The sequence below is a fragment of the Aulonocara sp. 'chitande type north' Nkhata Bay genome, linkage group LG18 (genome assembly GCF_057382095.1).
Source record: "Aulonocara sp. 'chitande type north' Nkhata Bay isolate Kocher_YH1m ecotype deep benthic linkage group LG18, A_spYH_male_GT1.1, whole genome shotgun sequence".
Taxonomy (NCBI): Eukaryota; Metazoa; Chordata; class Actinopteri; order Cichliformes; family Cichlidae; genus Aulonocara; species Aulonocara sp. 'chitande type north' Nkhata Bay.
The window spans coordinates 22802046-22827602 of NC_141361.1; the positions used below are offsets into that span (position 1 = coordinate 22802046).

The 25557-nt window shown below is 41.7% G+C and overlaps 2 protein-coding genes across 3 annotated transcripts; one reads left to right on the forward strand and one right to left on the reverse strand.

Annotated features, from left to right (window-relative positions):
• Window positions 1–104: 104 nt before the first annotated feature.
• Window positions 105–6586, reverse strand: armc6 (armadillo repeat containing 6). The gene is made up of 8 exons (XM_086270732.1): window positions 6465–6586; window positions 6076–6217; window positions 3471–3556; window positions 2823–3384; window positions 2567–2712; window positions 2354–2485; window positions 2073–2210; window positions 105–1983 (listed from the first exon to the last, which is right to left on the reverse strand). The coding sequence occupies exons 2-8, from the start codon at window positions 6194–6196 to the stop codon at window positions 1771–1773; spliced, it is 1398 nt and encodes a 465-aa protein (XP_086126858.1). The 5' UTR covers window positions 6197–6217; window positions 6465–6586; the 3' UTR covers window positions 105–1770.
• Window positions 6587–7016: 430 nt separating this feature from the next.
• mau2 (MAU2 sister chromatid cohesion factor) lies at window positions 7017–20320 on the forward strand. 2 transcript variants are annotated; one of them, XM_086270730.1, is made up of 19 exons: window positions 7017–7373; window positions 7491–7505; window positions 7639–7707; window positions 8184–8279; window positions 8377–8471; window positions 8569–8596; window positions 8698–8853; window positions 10148–10294; window positions 10400–10490; window positions 10574–10677; window positions 10823–10900; window positions 13413–13478; window positions 13770–13853; window positions 13983–14032; window positions 14129–14206; window positions 14282–14393; window positions 14499–14589; window positions 17633–17763; window positions 17853–20320. In XM_086270730.1, exons 1-19 carry the CDS (start codon window positions 7140–7142, stop codon window positions 17925–17927), a joined length of 1800 nt encoding a protein of 599 aa, XP_086126856.1. In that variant the 5' UTR covers window positions 7017–7139; the 3' UTR covers window positions 17928–20320. The 2 variants fall into 2 exon arrangements, with proteins under 2 accessions (XP_086126856.1, XP_086126857.1); XM_086270731.1 differs by having other exon boundaries at window positions 17636–17763.
• Window positions 20321–25557: the final 5237 nt, after the last annotated feature.

The window sequence follows — 25557 nt, forward strand, 5'->3', positions numbered from 1 at the left end:
GAGTAGGAGAGCCACTTAGCAGGCAGTGGGCCTCCTGCAGTTTCTTGCTAGAGATACAGGGTCTGTTACTATCACACACAGCTAGATAACAGAAGATGGTATCATACTGTGTTAAACTTTAATGACAAATTTACAAACTAAAAGTAAAGCATGTGTAAGGCATTCAAAACATGTACAATTTGGCCCTGCCAACACAGGAAATAAGTCACCACTTACAGAGCAGTTGCATAGCAGCAAATGCACTCATACAACATTTTACAAAAACACTTAAAAAAAAAAGTTTTACATAAATAATAAAAACGCATACAACAGCACTACAAAGGCCTTTTTGTACTTATTTATACTGGAAAACACTTTCGATTCTTGCAAAAGCATCGTGACTGGTCGTGTGTTGATTCACACTGGCTGAAATGCTTTTCAGCAAATGTACTGTGCAAATATGCCTCACTAAGAGAGTATTTGCTTCTACTATGTTTATATGTTAGATATAAACATGACAGGATTACATTTTAGCCAAAATTGCACTCAGGGAGACATATTTAAGTGTTTGTGGCAAGTAGAACAGGGCCAATGTTGTTGGTTCAAATGTGAAATGTGGGCAGATTTTAGCTGGGCTACCACTAAAACAGGGATAGATTGTGGGTAAGATTAAACCCATTTACATCTGCTGTGTTTACAGACCTCAAAGAAAACCCTAGGGCCACAGGTTGTTGTAACTTTTATTTGAAATACAGCAAATTAAATTGCTGGTTTAAAAAAATCATCTTGAAGCCTCGAGTCTCACTATCTTTGTATTTTCAAACCTGACAAGACAAGAGAGGGGTGGACTCACCGAGATAACAAGGGTCAGGGCACTTTCTCATTTACAAGCCTGCCACACCCTAAAGCACACCCTTCTTTGTCCCTCTTCATGCATTTAATGACCACATGTTTTCAACCAGATGTGAAACTAAAGCTGAAAGCTTTTCTTCATATGCTTTCAAATGTTTTTTGTCTTACTTCAGCTAGCTAGGCTACTGGCTATCAGTACTACTAACAAAGTATCAAACATGGTATCTTAAACCTGGATTAATTTTAATGGACACCATAAGGCATCATCTGTGCCTACAAAAATACTATCCCATAGTCCTATAGAAGTCAAAAAGGGAAAAAGAACAACAATCTTGACTTTTGTAAACCATAAACTGATGATTTTATGGGCTCTGTCACATATTTTAGGACATACTGAATAAAAACTCAGTCTATTTTGTAAATTTTGGTCATCTTAAGTGTCAGAAACGAAGATTATTCAAGATAATCTCATTAGCTAAACAACTGTGATTGATTGCCAGTAAGCACGTGCTGTCACAGTTCCCTCCCTCACTCATCACGTCTGATTTCAAAACATCAAGATGGTGATGGCAAAAACTCTCAGCTTGAGGCATCAAAACAGGGCTTCACAAATCACTGAGTGACATCACGGTAGCGACAGCCATCTTTTATACTGTCTATGGCTATTGATTGTTGTACTTTAGTGGTTAAGTGGCTAACTAACAAGCTATTTTATTTTTTCATACGAATATGGAAGGAAGACTGACATCACCAGCATCTCTCCTTCATCATGTGGCTGCATGCAATGGCAGTTGATGGTTAAGCCTCACCTAAACCTCTGCCGGGAAATGAAATCACAGTGGGCGGGACTGAATGTCTGCTATTAAACCCCCACCCCATCCCTGCAAGGTGTGTTGAACATTCCTTGCGAACCTTCTGCAGTGGTGCTGTGCTCCACTTTCAGTTGGTAAGGCTGCCATGTTTGCCGGTCCACAGCTCCCGAAGCTCCACCTGACATCCCAGATCTCTCAGGGCCGCTTTGCCTACATCACCGCAGTCTTGATGGTTCTGCAGCGCCTGGGCTATCAGCGCTTCTGCTCCCATCTCCAAGATTGGCTGGCTGAAGTTACGCATTCGTGCGACCAGATTTCTGAGCACCATACACCCTTGTTTCTGTAAAGAGCAGAACACCAAACGTGAATCACAGTCACAAAGACTCCAGATCCCAGGGAGCATATTGTTCACTGACGACATGATCTTACCTGCACGTTCACCACATCGGTATGAGTCTTCATAGCCTGCAGGGCAGCCAAGGCACCTCCATTCTCCATGATGGCCGTGCAGTTGTTGGGTTTACGTAGAGCAAGGACAGAGAGGCATGCACAAGCCTGCTCGCACACCTATGGCAGAAAGTGAGCACAATCTTAGAACATCTTAGAGGATTCTTTCAGTCAGTGTATCCCTCATTTGTGTGTTTGTTTGTTTCAATGCACAGAGACCAATTTAGCATGATTTAACATGTAGGTACAACAGTGACACTCACAGCAGAGTTGCTCATGTGCCTGTTCATGGCGATGACAATGAGCTGAACTCCACCGGCATTAACAACAGCGTCTTTCACGTCATCATTTCCTGCTATGGCTCGGATCGCGCTAAGAACCTGCCGAACCAGCTCCTGCGGGAAGACAAACACTTCAGCGAAAAAAAACAAACCTGGACTCTATCCTCATCACGATCTTTGCTTCTTGTACGTTACCGCTGACTCATAGCTGTCTGCGAGCAAAGTCATCATGAGTTTTAATCCACCCATATCACAGATGTCTTGACAGAACTCATTCCGTACAGCCAGACGGGATAAAGTCGCACACAGCTCACTCAAAACAGAAGTGTTGCCAAGGTGAGCTGCATGGAAGATATCCAAGAAATCAAAATTATTTAAGTGTACCAGCAAATACAAAGCGACTAGAAAGCGCAGAAGCTAAATCTATATTGATATGATCAGCTGGCCTTACCTTTGGCAGCCTCAATCAACACCTTCAGTCCGCTGTGTTCAAGAACAATACTCTTGGCGTGTTCATGAGCGTGCCCAAACGTAACCCGCACGTCATCATCAAAGGTCATGACTCGGAGAGTTGCGCAGGCCTCCTTAACCATCTCCGCACATTCACCGTGCTGTGTGATGGCAACAGTGAGCAGCGGCAGGACGCCGCCTTTAACAAAATCCTGCCTGTTCTGTTCGTGCTTTAAACAGCAGTGCCGCACGGCACTGATGGCGACCCGTGTAACAGAAGACTCTGCCTGGTACTTCTTAAGGACATCCAATAGGAACTGCCGGCCCTCTGCATCCAGCAAGTCTGGCTGTCCATCCGTCAGCGCGGCCAGAGCAGACAGCGCAGCTAATGCTGCTCCCTGCTCCTCCGTGCTCTTTTTGCAGTAGGACAGGATGACGGGGTAGGCGTCTTTCTGGGCAGCGAGGTACCGCTGGGCGAATCCCAGTGAGCACTGCTCAGTGAAGTTTTTTAGGTCTGCTGTCACACCAGCAGAGTCTCTTCCAATTCGGAGGGACTCCAACGCCTGAAATGATTAAAAAAAAACATTTTTAATATAGATAAAACTTTGGAATAAGCATTCTCTTTTCAGTAAAACAGATCAAGACTCACCTGTAGGACCTCGTGTGTCTGCTCTTCTTGACTGTCAGCCGATGATAATGTTGGGACAGCTTTCACTATGCAACTGAGGTCCACACCTGCATGAACACATACGATTAGATTTAATGCTGACTCACAGCACAACATGAAGTTCACAAAAAAAAGCTCCAAAGGGCAACATAACTTCTTTATTGACCATTTTAACATCTCAGAAGTGGCAGTAACAACAAAAAAAAGCTATTGTAATTATCAGAGTGTCAGTGCACTCTCTTCTTCATATTTGACGGGCCTGGAGCCTTTCACAGGTCTCGCTGGGCGAGAAGTGGACTAACCTTATGTGTTAATTGTTATTCAAGACAGAGGCTTCAAGCTGATTAAAGTAAGGACAAGGAATAAATTACTTTTTAGTACTTATTGCTTTCCCAACATTCCCAAAATGTCTTTACTGTAGCTTCTGTTAGAAGCAGCAAACCTCAGCCACGGGATCTATATATGAAGATTTGTTTGTAAAAAAAAAAAGAAAAAGAAAAGAAGCTTTGTATCAGTGCTTTGTGCACATTTGATTGAGAAATAAGTGAATTCATAAAGTTAATCTGTCATTATCTTTAAAAAATAAGGAAAGTTAAACTCTGTGTGTGCTCCAACTTCCTCCCACAGTCCAAAGGCGTGGAGTTAGTGGGGTTGGATTAATTGGTGATTCTAAATGTGTCATATGTGTTAATGTGAGGATGAATAGTTGTCTCTCTCTCTGTGTTACTCCTGAAACAGACTGGCGACCTGTCCAGCGTGTACCCTACCTCCCGCACTATGGTAAGCTGGGATAGGTTCCAGCCCAGGGGGACAGATAGATGGATGGAGCAACGGACAGATAGACAGCAGAAGCAAATGGAGAGGGTCACTGTGGGGACAGGAGGGACAGCAGCAGTAAAAGTAAATTATAGCTGATTAAAGTCTGAAGAGAAAAGAAGCCAACTGATCCAGTTATGAAGAGTTTGCTACTTTATTGAGGATTGTGGCAGTGGGATATAGTTTGTAGCTTGGCTGTAAGAGGGAAAGGGATGGGATGGTTGAATGCATGGCACACTTGCATTTGCTAAATACTCTCTTTCCCTACATGGTAAGTGCAGGGGTGCTAGAGGACGAGAGAACAGAGCAAAGCACAGAAACAATAATGCTCTGAATCTGGGCAGCTGGTTGAGCAAACGTTTTTCTTTTGTGCTTGATAATAAAGAAGTCTGTGTGTGTGCTCTGTGTGTCTGTGTACAGTTTTCCCTCTCTGTTACTGAGGAGAACCAGCTACAAAGACATATTCATGAGAATGAAACTTGAACAGACTGAAAAGGAAAAAGACAAAGGGATGTTGCTTCTTTTTTACAAGCACACAAATAAAGCAAGACCAGTTTAAGACTGCATACCTTTGCTGAAAAGCCCCTACACACCATGCATCAACTGGCTTCCTTTTCTGCCTTTCAGTTCTATTTGTTACTGCTCCCCCACACCTACCCCTAGACCTTATTTGTGGGGATGTAACAGTGTACTTGTACAGACATGTTGCAAAATGTTCAGTTTTGCTCTCACAATGCAAATCGAATCCAAAATTTAATCACTTTAATTTTAGGCCAAGCTCCACCTCTCCTAAAAAGTTTCATGCCAATCCTTTCATAAGTTTTGAGTAATACAGTGACCAAACAGACAAACTGAACTAATCATAAAACCACAGTGAAAGAGGTAAAAGAATGGTTACACAAATCAAAAACAGAGATTAATCTAGATTTGGCCGATCAAAAATCAGAGTTTTATGATCTGGACCGTTTCTAATGCTGCTGATGTGGAAAAACTGAAACATTTTTTACTTTGGATTTTTTCAAACAGACTAAAAATTCGCAGTGCACAGTGCAGTAAACAGGGAATCTGTCTATCAGCATAGTAAGTTCACCTTCCCATTAAATGAAGGATCAAGGCTAGAGTTGTCAAACATTAAGTCCAGGGCCCAGAATCAAATGTGTAGTGAAAATAATAGAAAAAGCTGTATCAATGGTCCAGCACACTTAAGATCAAAGTGGGCTGTATGCGGCCTGCAATGTACAATGAGTTTGACATTCCTGATCTTGGCTAACATCTGCATGCATACAGATAACATGACATGTTACAGATGTTAGAATATAAGGCAAAACTTTAAAGTAAAGAAATTTTAACATAAAACAAAATTAAATGTGACAGAACCAAAAAAATAAAGGACACATGTTTCATGAGCACTTTACATCTTCTTCCTCCTCCTCCTCTTCTTTTGGCTGCTCTCTTTAGCCGTTGCCACAGGGCATTGTCTGCCTCCATCTCACCCTATCACTGGCATCCTTCTCCGTCACACCAACCTTCTGTGTATCCTCGTTCACTACATTCATCTACACTACAACCTTCTCTGTGGTCTTCCTCCTGAGCACTGCACATGCTCATGGCTCCAGTCTTCTGCAGCTTGACCATCAGTGACTTAATTTCAATAGACATGCAACTCTTACCTTGTCATTCGGCCTGAAGTTTATATCAATCTTAACCGACACGGTGTCACCCTGACAAAGTGTGTAACAGTCAGTGTACATTAACCAACTGTGACATTTACCTTGAGACTCAAACTGCTCCACAGCCTCCCTCAAAGCCTCGTCTGGGTCCATCTCAAACTCCTCCATGTTTTCCCTGACAGCAGCATCAAAGGTCTCCTGTGTGATTCTCCGTTTGGCCATTTTGCCTCGTTATCTTCAACTCTGAAATTAAATGCAACAACGAAGTGAAACCTCAGCAGTGTTGGGCGGATTCAGTCTCCACTAAGGTAGCTAATACCGACAGCTATTGTTGGCTAAAGCACATGAGCTCCATTCCCTGTTACTGTAGCCGGTGAAGTTTCCAGGGCAATCGTTAAATAAGACCCTTACTGTGGTATTTCTCGTTGTTTTCATTGTTATTTTATATCAGCCGATTAAAAGTAATTCAGTCAAATGCTTTGGATATTACCTCCGCCCTGAAAGAGGATGCTTTCTCCGGTATTATGAATGAAGCGATCACAGTAACGCAGTTTTCGCTGTCGACTGTTTGGTACTATTCACAGAGAAGAGAAGTTCTGCGGAAAAATGTACGTGAATAGCAAATTTCTCCAAATGTCCCACACAAATTTTTGCTCTTCTCGAACATAGTCTGAAAAGCATAGGTTCCTCTCACAAATTTTACAATTACTACATTATATCTTGAGAAGATGGCAGTAAATTATTCATATTATTTATATGTGATTATTTAACGTAACATGTATTTTTTAGTGGATGATAAAAAGGATTTGAAATGATATTTTTACTTTGACGAATACCCTTTCAAAATAAAGGAGGGGATTTCAATTATTTATAAAAGTAACTTGTCAAAAAACTAAATGATGGAAAATTGTTCTTTCTGTTTGAATATTGTATCCACGTCAGGCAAGTTTAACAGATAGGTTTACAACATACTAAATATGTTCTTGTTTGGTGTGGCCATATTTGAAAAGCTATAACCGGAAGTTATTTTTCTTCGGACTAGCTCCCTGGCGCTATTACTCCGATTCATGCAAATGACAGAGGTGGAACGCGCAGCTGGGGTAAGCTGAAGCTGGGGACGTTGTCCCAACGGTAAATTGTTGTTTTTATCCCCGGACGACTTGGGATGGCAGCGAGCACAGAGGCCCCGGAGCCTTGGTATCTGGCTCTGCTGGGCTTTGCGGAACATTTCCGCACGTCGAGTCCTCCAAAGATCCGACTCTGCGTCCACTGTCTGCAAGCAGTGTTTCAGTTCAAGCCGCCCCCGAGGGTCGAGGCCCGGACTCACCTCCAGCTGGGCTCGGTGCTGTACCGCCACACAAAGAACAGCGAGCTGGCCCAGAGTCACCTGGAGAAAGCGGTGAGCAGCACTGATGATCAGTACTAGAAACACCACCACCACCGTTTTATGATCACTGCACCACCCAGGGTCCACCGTGCTCTCACTGATGATCTGTTTCCTTTTTTTCTTCCTTAGTGGTTCATATCACAGCAGATATCCTTTTTCATGTGCAGTATTAAAACCCATGCAACCCGTTTTTGTTTTTTTAAGTTGTGCCACTTAAGCATCTCCTTAAAACCAGGTGAGTTTTCACATTGTAGGTTGCATCTTTAACAACACCTATCAGATCTCTCAGTTTGAAGATGTCAAGTTTGAGGCAGCGAGTATTCTCTCCGAGTTTTACTGTCAACAGGTATGTACATCCATGTTATCATCATCTTCCCTGTTTGTAAAAAAAAACAATGCTTGGACAAACTTTTGCAGAGGTGCATTTGTTTATTTTATTGGGTTTTGCTCGCAGTGACGGCATACTCACTGCTGTACCGCTGAGCACACCTGAGTCACGTGCAAGCCTTGTGTTCAGAACTCAGAGATAACAACCTGAAAAACCTCTGGCCAATAATCTGAATGAATAAAATGCATGCTCTCATGCATGTGTGTTTGTGTATATATAACTGTCTATGTGCCATGTTGATGTCATGTTAGCATCCTCTCTTGTCTACTCTATTCTGTACACTGAGAGCAAAGAAGTAACTGGAGCTTAATTCTTTGTGCGTGTACACATAGTTGATCAATAAAGCTGATTCTGATTCCAATTAGATTGTGACTTAAAGTCAAGAGAAAATGAATTCAGATTCTTTCAATTACTTATTTGCTTCTTTCTCCAAGAACTTGGTGGACTCTGCAAAGCCGGTGCTGCGGAAGGCCATCCAGATCTCCCAGCAAACTCCCTACTGGCACTGCAGGCTGCTTTTTCAGCTGGCAGTAAGAAACCTCTCAACATTACAAACCTACTCGTGCCCGTTATGTTAATTTGAAGTGCGGCTGATGTATGAGCGCAATGTTGTTCTGTCTCCTTCAGCAACTGCACGCACTGGAGAAAGATTTGGTGTCCGCCTGTGACCTATTAGGAGTTGGAGCAGAGTACGCAAGAGTCATGGGATCAGAATACACGAGGTAAACGGGTCAGATTTCTGTTTTCCGAGTGAGATAAGTGATTCATCCGTGGTCATGCATTTACTCACGTTAAGTTTGTGCTTTCATTTTCCCACAGAGCCCTCTTCTTGTTAAGCAAAGGAATGGTAAGCTTAAATCATTCTCCTCTAACTAAAAGCGCTTGATGTGTTAACTTGTGTTGTTTTCTGATTATGCAGCTTCTTAATGTGTGTTTGTGGCTCTGTAGCTACTGCTGATGGAGAGGAAGCTGAGTGAGGTCCACCCGCTGCTGACACTATGTGGGACCATTGTGGAGAACTGGCAGGGAAACCCCATTCAGAAGGAGTCGCTGAGAGTTTTCTTCCTGGTATTGCAGGTTACACACTACTTGGATGCTGGACAGGTATTCCCGTGGTTCATTACCGGCTCTAAATAGATACGTTATTGTTGAAGTTTCACAAAAATGTAAGAAACATCTATTTTAAATCAAGTTTTTTTTTTTTTTTTAACCCCATAACTTGTGCCAGATATCAAATATAAATCTGTATGCTTTTACATTATGCTAAAATGATGCTCAGAGCAAAGTTAAAGCTGCAGTGTGTAAAATCTCACCACTAGATGTCAGTAGATTGCAGATTGCGGATAACTAAGTTCTGTCTTCTTATCCATCCCAATTCAAATGCATAATTCCAGCGACTGTGGCCTCTGTAGGGCAAACAACTCTCACCTCCGCTCATCTGTAATCAGTGTAGGCTGTCTGTCCGCTGTTTACCTCAGATATCAATATGTGTCCACATCTATTTAGTGTATTGGAGGCTGTGAAGCTTTGTAAAAGGATATTGGCTGTTGAGTCAGTGAAGCTCAGTTCTGTTCGATAACAGCATTACTGTGATGAGTTGTTGAGGATATGCTGAACTTTTCTGCCAGTAAACGCTGCTCTATTTGCTGTTGTTAGCCAGCATTGGTGAAACTTTCGTTAAAGTGGGTCTAACATTGCTGGGCTCTGATGTTTGGTGAATAAACCCTCATGTGGTGAGAGAGTGTAATCAGTTTATCGCAGGAAAAGTGGAATTTTCAGGACACTCGAGCCTGGCAATAATGTTAGCTTATAACCAGCTGCTGATGTTGTTTAGCCATCTTATTGTCAGCTACCTGGAGATAAGATGCTTGTGTGTGTTTTTTGTGTGTTAGAGCCCTGACTTCAGTTCATAGATGAGGCTTCAGGTGTTGAGGAGGTTTTATCTAGATGTCGGTGGGTTATCTCTTTCCTTCACGCTTTCACTTCTTCGGTGACGGGGCCCCTTCTCTGACAAGAAAACACATTTATGATTCTTCATATCTGGAGTCTGGAAGTGCAGGCACGATTTGCTTCCACGTCACAGGAACGGCTACGACTTCTCTTCTCCCTGACCTTTGGTGTCCTACTTATGCGGCTGGTCTCTAGCCACATACATAAAACTGGATTTGGTGAAAGGTCCACTGTATTTAAGATTAAAGGGTAACATATCAGCTTCTACTCACTGGTGCCTGCTCCTACTTATTTTTAATGGATTAATTCTCAAGTTATGAGAATGCATACATTTGTTGGAAGGCATATTTACACACTAATCACTGTATAAAAAGAGTATTCAATTTTATTTTTTCTTTTAAATGACCGACTGTAACCTTCAAAGTGTCTGTGCACGTGTCGGATTCAGGTAAAGAGCGTGAAGCCCTGTCTGAAGCAGCTGCAGCAGTGCATCCAGACCATCTCCACTCTCCACGACGATGAGATCCTTCCCACTAATCCAGCAGCCCTTTTCCACTGGCTGCCCAAGGAGCACATGTGTGTGCTTGTGTATCTGGTGAGATGCTGTTACTGACACACAGCTTGCGAAAGACTCTGAAAGTATAGTGCAAAAGCAGATAACGTTTTGTGTAATATCGCTTGTTTGTTTTTGTCTGAAAAGGTGACTGTGATGCACTCCATGCAGGCGGGATACTTGGAGAAAGCACAGAAGTACACAGACAAGGCGCTCATGCAGCTGGAGAAGCTGAAGAGTAAGTTTGATGGCGTACACTCGCTTATTATTTCCTACTTGATGATGGTGTTAATCAATCACCTCCGATTTGTGTGCTCAAAGTGCTGGACAGCAGTCCCATCCTGTCCACGTTTCAAGTCATCCTGCTGGAGCATATCATCATGTGCCGGCTGGTCACTGGACACAAGGCCACAGCTTTACAAGAAGTGAGTCACCAGCTGTAGAGATTTTATCCTTACGTTGTCAGATGAATGATTCTGGATAAAAGCATAGATTCTGTGACATTAACGTACTTTGGAGATTCTCAGCAGTTTGCAGTTGTAGCTTAAGATTGCAATGGTTTGTGTTCAGATTTCTCAGGTTTGCCAGCTGTGCCAGCAGTCACCCAGGCTGTTTACCAACCACGCAGCCCAGCTTCATACACTCCTGGTAAGTCTGCAGTTAAAGAAAATGCACATGAGCAGCAGCTGTGAGCACTTCTATGAAAGCAGAGGTTTTGGTAGCTTCGTGGTCTGGAGCATTCAGGTGTGTTTTAACACAGCACGAAGAAGGAAGGACATCAGCAGTGACATTAAAGGTAGAGATGGCACGATACCACTTTTTTATGTCCGATACCGATACCGATATCATAAATTTGGATATCTGCCGATACCGATATGAATCCGATATAGTGTTTTTTTTAATCAACAAAACTGTTTTTTAAATATCTTGCTGCATTTTGTATAAGTTCATACTCAAGTTTAAAACAACAACTACACTAAAGCTATTCTGTTATACCTGTATGCAAAAAAAAAATATTTATAGTTCAGCAATACTGATCAATCTAATAAACTTAAATCTACACCATCCTCCCTATTCTGGTATTTTAAAGAGTACTTAGCTTAAATATTAAGCAACCTAACTAATAGGGTTCCAACTCCCAGCAACAACAAAAATAAATAAAAAAATAGGGAACCACCCCTCACGCTCCACCTCATGATGCTTAATCAACGTAATCAACCTTAATTTGATGCAGTGTGAAAAAAAATGCACAGAAATCAATTATTTTTCAAGAAATATTAAATAGATTCAACATCTTTCTTCAACAAAATTGCAGACTGCACAGATGGTACCTTCTCAAAGGAAAAAGTACTATAGCTTACTAGGGTATATATATTAGACTTAATAGTTACTATATACAGTAATTGACTTCTATTCATTTTACATCAAATTAAAACTTTGGGTGTCAGATAATTATTTATTAAAAGCTCGACATTTTAAATGAGAATAAGAAAGAAAAGTATGTCTTTGTGCCCCCTTTTCCCTGTTAATGCCCTATCGGCCCCCCTGGCTAAACTTTGCTAGATCCGCCCCTGCACAGTTACCAGCCGTCAGCTGTAGAAAAAGATCCTGGTGTAGAAAGTAATATTAAATAAATTCTAACAACAGCTGATCAAGCTTAAACGTGCTGCTGTTGTTCAGCCGGTGGTTTGCTCTTTCTGGCGCAAAGTGGGCCAAAAACAAACAAGAGAGACGGACTCGCGACAGAAAAGCCGATCAGCTGATCATTTAAGCAGTTTCACGATTGAAGTAGCAGCCGGAGAGCGAGAGGCAGTCGCTTGTTAAGCTTAACGCAGGAATGCTTTACAAACATTCAGAGATGGACTTACACACTTGCTTTACTTCTCTCGGGGATAACTTTGTCGGAGATGAAATGCCAGGTTGCTAGCGAAGCTCCACATGCTATCCAGACCACCGACAGGTCCCGCATGCCACAGCTGCTCTATCACGTGATGCATACTGCTCCGACTGCTAACGTTCTGAGGTGAGTTACGGCGTGTTGCAAGTTTTGTGAGGTGCTTTCGTGATATTTAATGGATCGGATTACATTTTTTATTTTTCTCCGATATCCGATCCAGTAATTTAGGTCAGTATCGGACCGATACCGATACGTAATATCGGATCGGTCCATCTCTAATTAAAGGAACAATTTTTGCTGCCCATCAGTCTGGGAAGTGAGTCACTGAAGTTCATTCTACACTGAGGATGATTATTCACCCCAAGGTCAGCGCGTGTACTGCTCAGAGAAACTGCAGAAACACTCAAGAGCTACATCTCAGACTGCAGACCTCAGTTGGCACATTAGAAAACTATATACCAAAGTATTATAGAGTCAGATGTGAAGCCATCTGCCACACAGATAAAGGTTGGCTGACAGTGAGTCATGCAGTGGGAAAATGATCCCAAGGAAACCTACAAAGGTGGCCGAGTCAAAGTCCAGACTTTAACCCGACTGAAAGTCTGTGCTGGGACCTTAAGAGAGCTGTGCATAAGTGAATGCTCACAAACCTCCACGAGATGAAGCAACGTTGTGAAGAAGAGTGGGTTAAAATTCCTCCAAAGCAACACGAGAGATTGAAGTCATACAGAAAATGTTCACTTCAAGTTATTACTGCTAGAAGTGCTTCTACAAGCTATTGAATCATTAGGTGTACTTAGTTTTTCACACACTGGTTCTGGATTTTGACTCCATCATCTTTGCTGTTGATCACGAACCTGATTAAGGACCAGATGGTTCTTTTATTTTTTTTACGTCTGATATGTAAAATGTCAGCTTTGAAACTGCGTACGTTCTTTTTTACATGACTGATGATACAAAGCTTTATGGAAAATAGGACATTCAGTGCATTTCAGAAGACTGATGCTATAAAAAGAAGTTCAGCAGAAGTATCTACATTGGTCCCTGATGCATGTACAACCTTCCCATTTACGATCTGTGCTTTTTCAAGGTTTCAGTTAAATCCCAATGAAATGTGTCACATAAGTGTGCACTTGTGGTTGATGTTCTATAGCTTATGGTTCTGTTCAAGTGCCTCTCTAACTGCTCGCTTACTGTTTACAAACTACAACTGTCTCATTTAATATGAAGCATTAACACCTGTTTTCTCTTCTTGTGTCTCAGGGCCTGTACTGTATCTCAGTGAACTGCATGGACAATGCTGAAGCCCAGTTCACTGCAGCTCTGCAGGTGAGTTTCGTCATCGCCATCAGCTCCGGATTTGTTTGTCCTTTCATTTCTTTTTAGATCCCAAGTCCCAGGTGCATTGTGAACTCGCCATGAACTCTTCGGGTTATCCAGATACTGGAAACCCGGTAGGATACCAAACATCTGTTTGTATCAGTTCATGCACGGCTAACTTTTTTACACAAAGTGACCGTCTGTCAGCAATGACTGTAATTTTATTATTATTTTTTGGCTCTGTGGTGTTCAGATAGCTCTGTGCAGTCAGTGAGTCCCTGTGTCTCTTTCCTCTGTTAGATGACGACACATCAGGAACTGTGGACGTTCATTGTGACAAACCTGGCAAGCGTCTACATTCGGGAAGGGAACAGACATCAAGAGGTTTGAAAGTTGCTGCTTTAGTAGTATTTAAATTCCTTTTTTTTTTCTTTTTTTTTTTAAATAAATGTTTGCCTCCTTTGGTTTAAATTCCCTTTTCTGTGTGTGTGTTTGTGTTTTTTTTATTAACAGCTATATAGCCTTTTAGAGAGGATTAACCCTGATCACAACTTTCCTGTCAGGTAACTATAGAGGCTGCATAGACAAACACATCGTGCAGATTTGTTACTTTTTTGGCATTTTTTATTGTTTTAAAATAAAATAACTGACTTTTTCAGCTCTCATTGCCTTCGAGCTGCAGCGTTTTACATCAGAGGGCTCCTGTCTTTCTTTCAGGGACGTTACAACGAGGCAAAGTAAGTTACTTTTTTTAATATTCTGTTCTTGTTGTTTGGGATGAGGGAGATTATCGTGAAAATTTATATCAACAGGAGATTTCTAAGGGAGACTCTGAAGATGTCTAATGCAGAGGATCTAAACAGGCTGATGGCGTGCTCGCTCGTCCTACTGGGCCACATCTTCTTTGTTCTAGGCAACCACAGGGTGAGACTGCAAACCACCACATGTTCTGCACGTTAGACCACGCACGCTGTGGCGCAGTTATTTTAGGACTGCGGATGTGATCGCGACTTCATTTCTTTTTTCCAGGAAAGCAACAACATGGTGGTTCCTGCCATGCAGCTGGCAAGCAAGATCCCAGACATGTCTGTGCAGCTCTGGTCTTCGGCACTTCTTAAAGGTACAGCTGTCACAGAGCCTTTCTTCAATTTTTGTGTTATGGTCAGTTTATGGGATAAAATTAATTTACCTAAGATGGGTCCAAATAGTTTGTAATCTCGAGAGGAGTTTTATGAGCTAAAATCCCTCTTAAGATTACAAACAACAAAATTGTGACAATATTTGGCCTGAAGGGGTCGCAATGGACAAGCGCTGTGTTTGGAGTAGTTCAACCTGAAGAATACATTCAGTTGTGAACCTTAAAGAAGTTATTATGAGAGATGATGTTTCAACTTAATTATTAAGTTTAGCTCATCGGACTGAAGGACCAATGAGCTAGTGTCACGACACAGTGATTACCCAATGGGTCTTCACCCAAACTGCCCTAAAGGTCATGGTCATTTTGAGGGCCCCTTTCCATTTTCAGAGCATAACTGTCATGCACATTAGTCACAGGGTCACACAGTCAGAGATTCTCTGTGCTGATAAATTGTGTACGCACAAAATGAGGAAAGGACTCCATGAAATGATGTGATAGCTTTGTCACATGTTTCATCATTTTAGTCATGATCATGGAGGGATCCTATTGGTCGACTCCCAGATTAGAAAGGTGTGGTATGGAGCTTTTGTCACCATTATGCTGACATCAGTGACAAGCTCATATCTTCACATATTTTCATGATTTTTATCACCATAGTTACTTCTGACTATGTAGCCATAAACTTTGTGAACTCAAACATTTCTGTTTGCGAGCCTCCTCCACCTGCAGTGGGGTTTTATTCTCATTAGTCGGTGCAGTACAGCCAAGCAGTGTAAATGTATCACTTTGTTTTTGAACACTTCACAGTCCTGTGAGTAGTGTTTGAGCATGAGCTACTATGTGACTGCGCAAAACTCTCAAGCCACCTCTTATTTCATTATATTTTGCTCTGAAAATAGGAAACAAATGCAGTGGTTTATTGAAACATGTACAAATATACATGGGAATACAGTATATAAGGCAAAAACAGAGTTTGTACACTTCTAACAAGCTTAAAAGTCCACATCTGGTTTGACAATCTTTAATCATTAACACAGGCTGAACTGTCTAGGCAGCTTTCTTGTAATTTATTTAAGTAGTCTGCAGGAATATTTCTTTACACTTCCTTGAAGGACATTCAAAGCTCTTCTTTGGATGTTTCTGCCTTTTTGTTCTGTTCTCTGTGAAGATGATCCCACACTGCTTCAATATTGTTGATGTCTGGGTTTTTGGGAAGCCAGTCCATATCCACTGATATCCAGGCATGCTTTTATTTTATCGGCAGTGTGTTTGGGATCGTCGTCATGCTGAAAAATGAAGCCTTTGGCAGTTTAGTGCTTTTATTTCATGGTGTATCTGAATCTGATGGTACAGGTGAATTTATAATTCCATCAATTTTGACTATATCCCCAATGCCAGTGGCTGAAAAGGAAGCTCAAACATGACAGAGCCTCCACCGTGTTTTACAGCTGGCTGTAAACGCTCACTGTTGTACCTCTCTCCTCACCTCATCCACACAAATCGATAAAAATTTAAATCTCTCCATAAAATCTTCGCCACTGATTGTCAGTCCAGCTCTTGTGTAGTTCGGCATGCCTCAGCCTTTCCTCCTTGTTTCCCTTCCTTAAGAATGACTTTTTGACAGCCACCCCTTCTACTGAGACCATTTCTGATGAGGCTTCACTGAACAGTAGATGGATCAGCTGAAGATCCAGATGCATCTCTCAGGTCTTTACTGAATTCTTTCCTACTTCTTAAGGATATTACTTTCAGATTCTGTTCATCTGCTGTGGATAGTTTTAGTCTTGCAACTTGTTCCTCCACTTGTCCAGTGTCCTCAACTTTTTTAAGAACACACTGCACACCAAGTTGAGATATGCCAAGTTTTTATCTAACAGCTTTTTCAGAATCACCTTGTTATTGCAAAAATATCTTATGCCTGTCGAACCGGAGTTTTTTTGTTTGTTTTGTTTTGTCTTAAGGCACTTTGGTGCATAGAGATACGGTTTAAAATTGGTTCTTTGTGCAGTTTTCTGTTATGTGTATACACAACACTGGTTCATCCCCATCCCCTTCATCCCAAGTTTTTGTTTTTTTTATCCTTGAGTGATTCAAAGGTCAGTGTTAAGTGGCATAACAAAGAAAACAAACACATTAGCCTGAAAATGGTCGGATACAAGGAATGGCCTAAAAAGTGAGTGAAAAAGCAGCCAAAGACCAAAGAAGAGCTCTGAAAGACCTTCAGAAAGCTTGAACAACTATTGCTCAAGAGCACTTTATGAAACTACAAGAACGTCTGGCTCCTTAGAAGAAAACATAAAGCAATGAGAGGTGACTCGAGACTTTTCACAGTACTCTGTTGGTGGGCCACCTGTTATCTAGCCCATCCCCCTTATAGCACCATAATAGTTAACAGTTAGTTAGCTTATTTTCAGTAACAACAAAAAGAAAAAAACAGAACATTGTAACTTTGATGAATATGGTATTTATTTGTGGATTCTCTTATTTGACAGCTTTAGCTTGGTGTAATGGATAACCCAGTGGTTGATAATTAACAGTAATTTGTTTATTTTAGTCAAAATTCATGATGTGATCATGATAAATAAACTCCATGGCTCCACGGCTACAGCACAGTACACAATGCCCGTTACGTTTCTTTGAACTACATTGTTATTTTTGGCCAAGTGAACATACTAAGAACGCACCATCGCCTTCCTGGCACAGTTGTCGCTCCCTTCGAATAACAAAAGCGCTTTTTGATTTCCAGCTGATCATTTTGCACCAGTATTCGGTTCACGGTGAAAGATCCCTTGCAGAAAGGGCAGTGATATGCATTTCTCAGCCAGTTATAGCATCAATAAATCACAGAGTAATGAAGCCACAACTGAATTAGAACTGAACGAAGCTTGGGGAAAAACAAGTGGGTGAAAAATCATTTAATCACAGTACACACACGCACACATACGGCGCATTCTAGGTTTGGAAATGGTGTTTGGATCCAAAATAATTTAACAATCATCAGCATACACAATTAATTTTTTCCCAGCAGATTTGAACAAGGCTTGTGGAAACACCATGGACGCCCACGAGGCCGCGCAGATGCATCAGAACTTCTCCCAGCAGCTCCTGCAGGACCACATCGCAGCCTGCAGCCTCCCTGAACACAACCTCATCAGTGTGAGCACATCATCAATCAGTCACACTATAAACAGTGAGTCACTCCACCCTGGTTGGGTTTTCAAAGGAACCTCTGTTTTGTGTTTCAGTGGACAGACGGCCTCCCTCCTGTGCAGTTCCAGCCTCAGAATGGACCCACGACCAGCCTGGGCAGCCTACTCTGAGAACTCGATGCCACAATGACGGAGAAAATGAGAGACAGAGCAGCTGCTGCAGACAAAACGGTTAAAGAAAACTGAGGTGTCTGAAAGTAGAAGCAGCTGATAAAAGGGTAAAAAAAAAAAAGAGCGAGAGAGAGAAAGGAGAAGTAATGAATTTAAGGGAAAAAGTGAGGCACACTGCACTGTGTCATTTGGCAGACTTCCATTTGGTGCTTTCCTTCATCGTTTTTGGGGCACTGGGGCATCACAGCTGGGTTTGACTGGGTTAAAGTGCCCCTGTTGTGGTTCTTTATAGGCTCATACTCACTAGAATAGTTTTTCACACATTCATATTTTTTACACTGTACACTGCAGCGGTGCCACTTTTCAACCACTGTCTGAAGCACTCGGTTTTAAAAGCCCTTTGCATACCGACTTTGCCTGCCTTTTACCTTCTTTCTGAAATTTACCTGAAACCACAACACTGACGTGCTTTTAGCCAATGTGAACAGTGACTTTTATCGAACAGCGATTTTAGCAGCAGAGAGCAACGGGAGGAAAGATGGTTTCAAAGTGATGGCTAGTTTGCTTTAGTCGTACTGAGGTGGGTTTGTGTGAAGATCTGTAAATGAGTTTTGTTTGGGGTGTTAGAACAGGCAGTACATGTGAATGAAGAGAGTTGGAGAGAACAACAGTACTGTTAGCCACATTAGCCACACAGCATACAAACACTAAGCTTATAGAGATTTTCCTCATGTTGTGGGGACATTGCAGTAACTCTCAGAGTGTATGAAGACCACCTGATACATTTTTAAGTTGGCAGAAGTGGATGCAGAATAACAGCTGACTGCATCTGGATTTAATCAGCTCTTTAATCTTTGTCTGTGGGTGTGTCACACTAGTCATCATGCATGCATGCATTGTGTTATACACAGTGAGGTAGAAAGCCTGGACTGTAAACTGGCGTTTCAGGAAGTTCTGTTATTGAGAATAACTCCAGTTTGACACTAACGTTGGTCTTTGTAACTTTGCGAGGCTTTTAACTCCATTAAAGCATAACAGAGTCACTTTGAATGTTTTCAGAAAACACTGGGTTCTTTTAAATACCTCAAATAATAATGGAAGTGAGTGAGTACTGTGTGTTGCTGCTAACATAGGCTAGTATAAAAACTGTGTGTGGCTTTTTTCTGAGCAACAGACTCCACTGAGCACACCTGTGATGCCCACCACCTGACCTGCTTCTTTCTGTATGAAACAAAAAACAAAAGATCTGCAGTTTTGTTGAACTTTTCTTTTAAATTCACCCGCGTTGTTCCACGAACGTGACAGACGCAGTTCGTCTCTTAACCTTTGTTCCAAACCACCATGAATGTGTTCTTATATTAAGTCAAATAAAGCTTTTGGTTTTGAAGAGTTTGTTTTAAAGTCGAACCAGTGGCCAGACAGATGCGTTTAGCTTGTCGTTTCGTTGTGCACGAGTTCAGTATTTGTCTCTTTAAAAGCACAGGCCGACAGACTTTGATAGAGTATTTGTCAGGATATATTTGGATACGCATTACAAAGCATACTATGTGTAATTATGTTAATGTTATGCAATGATATGTTTGATATGGCTTACTCGCTGAAAAGGATCAAATGTTTAAAGTTGTATGAAACGGCCAAACCAGCGGAGCATTTTGGAAACATCATAAGAACTTCTTGAACGTCCAGTTGTATGTAAAGTGTAAAATGTGACTGCGATGTCACAAAAAAAGACTAATCTGACATCTTTTGACACTACAGTCTTGCAGCCTGACTGTGCTTCCCTTTAGATTTTTGTCATTTCACTCTCACTGTGTATATCTCTATGCTGTGCACATTTTCCCCGGGTCAACAAACCAGTAATAAGACTAGCATTTCTACTAAAATAGAACCGACTGTTACCTCTTTGCATGTGCCGTTTCACAATGAAACCTGTAAACGTTTTCAGAGTTATACTGTTTTCCGTTTCACTTATCTCTTCCAGACGATGTCTTTATGTATCTATATTTAAATAACTTATTTATTTAAGGTTTTTTTTGTTTTTTTGCCGACACAGTTTATAATAGTTTTGATATATTATTATTATTATTATTATTATATAGCATGTAGGATATGATTTTTGAATTCATGCTAAAGTAGGAAAAGATTTAATTAGTTAAGACAGTTTTACAAATGTATTTTAAAAATCAACTACTGAGTTTCGTCAGCTGCATAGTGATTATTGCGATAAAGCAAAGACGTTCGGTTGGTACGGTGTGGTTGCCATTTATTTTATTGCCATTTTACAGCATGTGATGAAAGGGAATGTTTAATTTCTGTTCGCCATGTTGTCATTTTCATGACTTAACTTTAACACTTGTATAAATTTTTTTATGAATAAAGATTCTAAAGTTGAATCATTTGTTTGTTTTCACTGAATATGCTTCTACACTTGGATTCACTCTGAAACAACGTGCGGCGCTGCAGCGAGGAGAAAGCCTGATAACTGTGTGTTCAGCACATATGATTGAGTGAAATAATGCCTGCAGAGCCATACCAAAGATTTAGCTGTTTTAGCTTCTCCAGTAGAAGCACACACTCTGCATTACATCACATTGAACTGTGTGGGAAACCAGGCTGATGTGCTGTAATTGAATTATTTTGTCCACATGTTCAGTGCGTCCACTGTGTTTCATAATTCTTGTACATTATTTCAAAAAATGTCCAAAAAACATTGTTGTTTTGTCAGTTTGAAGTCTGCATCGATTTATGCGAGTCGCTTGAATGTGTTAAGAGCAGTCTTCACTTGCACTTGCGTTGCCACACGGTGATGTCTGTCCGCCTTTTAATTTCCTGGCGTACAGATGGATCGTAGTGGAGGAAAATGCACCAAAAAATGTGAAACCCAAAACTTTGTGCGTGACGTAAAGTCAAAGAGCTGTTTTGCAAAGAATTCTCCAAGTCCACACAGAAGTTAAGTTCAACCACAAGACCTGATTTTAATTATACAGCCTGTCTTCTAAAAGGGTTTGACGTTTTATGAACGCCTGAGATGATGTTTGATTAATGCAGCGGATTCCGAGCTGTGGTGTGGGCCTAACGGCCAGTCCTGGGGAAGCATGGACAACCATGGGGCAGGGGCCGGGGGGGATGAGTGAAAATCAACCAGAAGAGTTTGTTAAAGCCACCATGCTGGAGTTTATTTCTCTATGATTCAACTTGGATTTGTTCTTCTTTTTTTTTACTTGTGTGTGTGGAAATGACAAGTTTTTCCATCTTCTGGAGCCGGTTGACCATCTAAAGACTGGGATAGTTTTATTTTTTAATAGAATTTATCTGTTTTAATCACCCAAACTGAAAAACTTTTAATAGAAAAATTGCAACCCCACTGTATGAAGATAAATTTAATAGGTACTATCTTCTAGTTTGCTTCTTTAGTAGGTTCAATAAACCTAACCATGATGGGTGACAGGTGACCTGGAGGTTAAGACATGCTTAAAAGACAGACATGAATCTTACATTTGATTAATTTAAGGAGAAAAGGTTATGGTGTGAAAAACTACAGTATATGCATCCTTATGTAGGAGTGAGAACAGTGAATAGAAAATAGTAATTTCACATTAAGCCTACTGCTGTACATAACCGCTGTATGTGTTAATAATATCTTTGCAGCGCATGAAAAGTGTGAATGACATCAGGACCACAAGGGAAGTGAAGACCATCACCTGCTCAGACAAAAAGCCAACGAAGGTCTCGTGTTTCAGGTGTGGTGAAAGCTGGGTCCACTTTTAAAACCTCTTCATTTTGGTGAATGAGTTGCAGAAGATGTGAAAAGTGAAAATGTGTGCCACAACATATTCTCAAACCTCAGTACACAAAATTAAAAAGCTACACGTCCACCACTTTACACCTACAGCCCATCATTCACTCTGGATGATGAATTTGGAGCAGTTATTTTGAAAATCAGCCATCTGTCTTCTCTGCTGAGGTAAGGCATGCATGTGAGGTAGGACATGAAGGCACACCGGGGGCAGAGGGAGACAAGGTTTCACTGTTCAGTGAGCAGCCAGCCTGCAGAGTCCTGCCACAGAGGGAGACAGACACACACATGCGCTCGCGCGGTGGAGACTCCATTACATTTTTATCACCGTGATTACGCCAAACTTCATCTGCGTAATCTGATTAGAGAACAGACAGTAATCATTCACGCGTTAGAAAGATGGTGCAACATCAGCGCAGTTTACAATGTAAACTGGTGAGGACCCTATAGCACCAATGAAACCCCTAAAACATTGAATGAACACTTAATTGGTGTCAGGCTGAGTTGGTTTAATAGATCCCTTTCTTATAGGTGGTTATGTCAGATCGGCACGCCCGTAGACTCATTTTCCTCTTTAAAGACGCTTAAATTGATTTTTACGCAAGTTGGAGAAAGGCCAGCAGGGTGGGAATCATGAATCCTTCAAAGCTTTTACAAATGAATTCACAGGAACAGCAAACATCTGCGCCCTGACTTCAAATTTATAACTTGTTTAATGTGAAAATGATCAAATAACTCCTTCTGTTCGCTAAATGTGTGCATGCGTGTTAACTTGATGCGCAGTTGCCTTTGTCCGCGTTCAGAAAAAGCACGAAATTTCCACCCACGAACATGAGGTTAGGCAGCCTGACGCAGATACCGGCATTCATCGGAGACCCCCTTACAAAAGCTCATCTTTTCTCAATACCTGATTTCTAGTCAATCTGATCCCAGTACACCTACACCCACCCCCTCTCTCCTCCTTTATTCCTTCGTGCACCGATGCCGCCGGGTGACTGTCTCCACCGAAGGAGGAGGAGGTTACAGTGAGAAGTGAAAACTTTTGGGACGCTCTAGGTGTCTTGGACGTAGCTGCTGAAAGGAGCCATTTCCTGCCAAATAGTGAGCCCGCCTAATCGTGACTGCTGCTGCTACTTCCTGCATTGTTACAGTGCTTAATGAGGATTAAGTTGAAGCTGTCATGTCGTAACGGGCGGCCATTAGACCTGCTCCACACGGAGAGAGGAGCTGCAGGCTGGCCTCGCCTCACTATGATTTCTGAGCTGAACCCTTTCCACCTGGACTGGACCTGTAAAACCTTGCAGAGTGTACAATCCTGACCTTAATAAACACCATTCCTACTAGCATATCAATTATATATATATATATAAATATATGTGTGTGTGTGTGTGTGTGTGTGTGTGTGTGTGTGTGTGTGTGTGTGTGTGTGTGTGTGTGTGTGAGAGAATAAAATCTGCTTGGTTTAATAATCTTTATGAGCTACTTTGTTACTTAACAGGTCCAGCCTATTTAAACAAGCTATTTACACTTCTAACATAGATCACATGACAAGCATGTATGTAACCCAATAAGCCTTATTAAGTCTCTGGCTTCACACTTTGTCAATAGTACTCACTTCAAGGTTGTTCGTTTGGTTAATTATCCACTTTGATTAAATGATGAATCAGCCAATTAGTGTGTGTGTGTGTGTGTGTGTGTAACACTGTCCACACAATGTGAGAATAAAACCCAAAGACACCCAAAGTCTCCAAGATTTCACTCATTTATTGTCATAACGCCTTCCTGTTGGAGGGGTAGTGAATCACTCATATATCTACCGGGATACAACGTTGTCATTAACATAAATGTACTGATTTGTTTGATGAAATCAGTCAGTCAGTCCAAGCCTGTCCCAAGTGAACTGTATTTTCTGTATTTTATATCCTAAAAGCAAATGTTCACTAAATGTCAATAGCAGACATCTAATATCTTCAGTTTATGTATCCTAAAAAAACAAAAAAAAAGTCTGGCAAGGCTTCCACCTTGTAGACCTCTTCCAGAGGTGGACCGCTCCGCTTTGAAGTCTTTTCATTCAAAGTGCTTTGACTTGTGGCTTGGAAAAACTTCCCCCAGGGGTTGCAGAAAGTGACCAGAAATAACACAGAAGAGATGACTTCAGTGTTCTCAAGTGCAACTCACAGCCCTGATTGTTTTTTAATAGAGCTGGGATAACGCAGTTCTTCTCTATGGGTCTGCTGGAGGAGGAGGAGCAATATTTACAGAAAGATTCATCACAACCTGTAAACTCAAGACCGCCTCCCCCCCCCCCTTCATCTTAATTTGATTTTTTTTCTTTGTGCTGGGTGATTATGTGAAGATGGCTCCCTTGCTACAGATGTGATTGCTTTACACGAGACAATCTGTAGCCTCAGGAGATGGAACAGTGGGATGAGGGGACAGAAACAATCAGACCCGATGACACAGCAACATCTAGAGAGAGAGCTCTTTTTGTTGTCATTTAAAGAATGGGAGGGTGAGGCTGACAAAGCACTTCTAACCACCCCCCTCTGCACCCACCTGGAGGCTAGCACTCCTGCTCCCGCTCAGTCTTTATGGACTTCTGTCGTACTTAGATCGCTGTATTCCAGGCACACACACGTTTACATATGGATGTCCATTTATATGCACGGTAGTGGACGAATGAGGATGAGTTCAGTTCACAGGGATGCTTTGAAGCGATGCAGGTCTTGTCATGAAAGAGCACGCCAGCTGGAGCTTTTACAGAAGGGACTCTGTCACTGGCATAGTATAACCCAGCTGAGAGTGCTCTGGACTTGCATGTTTGGATCTGATTCTAACTGCAGGGCTGGCTGACCGCTCTTTAAAGCAAACCTCCTCTGTGCCCCCCCCCACCACACACACACCTTCTTCACTGTAAAGAGAGACACAAATAGCCTTAATGTTTGGGTTCAGGACTTGGATCTATTCTGAGTTGCATCACATGCTGCTGCACACAGTGACTCTGAATCAGGAGATAAGTGAGGATGGTTACCTTAGATCATAATTTGAGGTCAGGGAGACAAATGTGAGGCCGGATAATTACACGATGCTGAGGATGTGACGCTGATGCACTACTGCTGTAGAGACACTGAAGGTAAACATGGCGCTGACTTTGCTTGTGGAAGATCACAGACTGAGCTCAGCAGACAATGTGTTTATGGAGTATTTATATGTATATTTACTCCCCACATGACATCTATCTAAGTCTGGGGGGGGGGGGTTGCAGCTGCCCTCGCCGCCATTAAACCCTGCAAACCATCATGTACAATGCAGACATTAAACTGCTGGGTTGCATGTTTACTATGCATCACTCATTGACTGTATGAATGTGAACAATCTGAGCTTTAATCAGGCATGTACAGACAACATGAACCACTAACGTGATTAAATACGTGTCTATATGGACTACATCAGCACAACATAGCAAAAAAAAAAAAAAAATTTATAAATAAGGGTTTGATAAATCAATTTAGTCACATTCGCCTCTGCCAGGCACAGATTCAACATTATGAAATAAAACAGGACCACCCCCATTAAGCTCATAATGTACTTTAAGTAGAAATAAATCAGCATTTGCTTGCACTTTGGAGACCTTTAAGGGTCCGGGCTCGGGTGCAGTTGAGCGGATTGTCTCCTCGCTCTTGCAGCTGCTGTCCGCTTTGTTTTGTGTGCAAATTGATTATTTGTCCACATGCTAAGTTTGAAGCGTTACTTGTGTCACCGTGCTCATAAGGCTGGCAATAAAGCCACTCTGGCATCTGTGAGTTGAGTCCTGTCTTGGAGTTAGAGCCACCG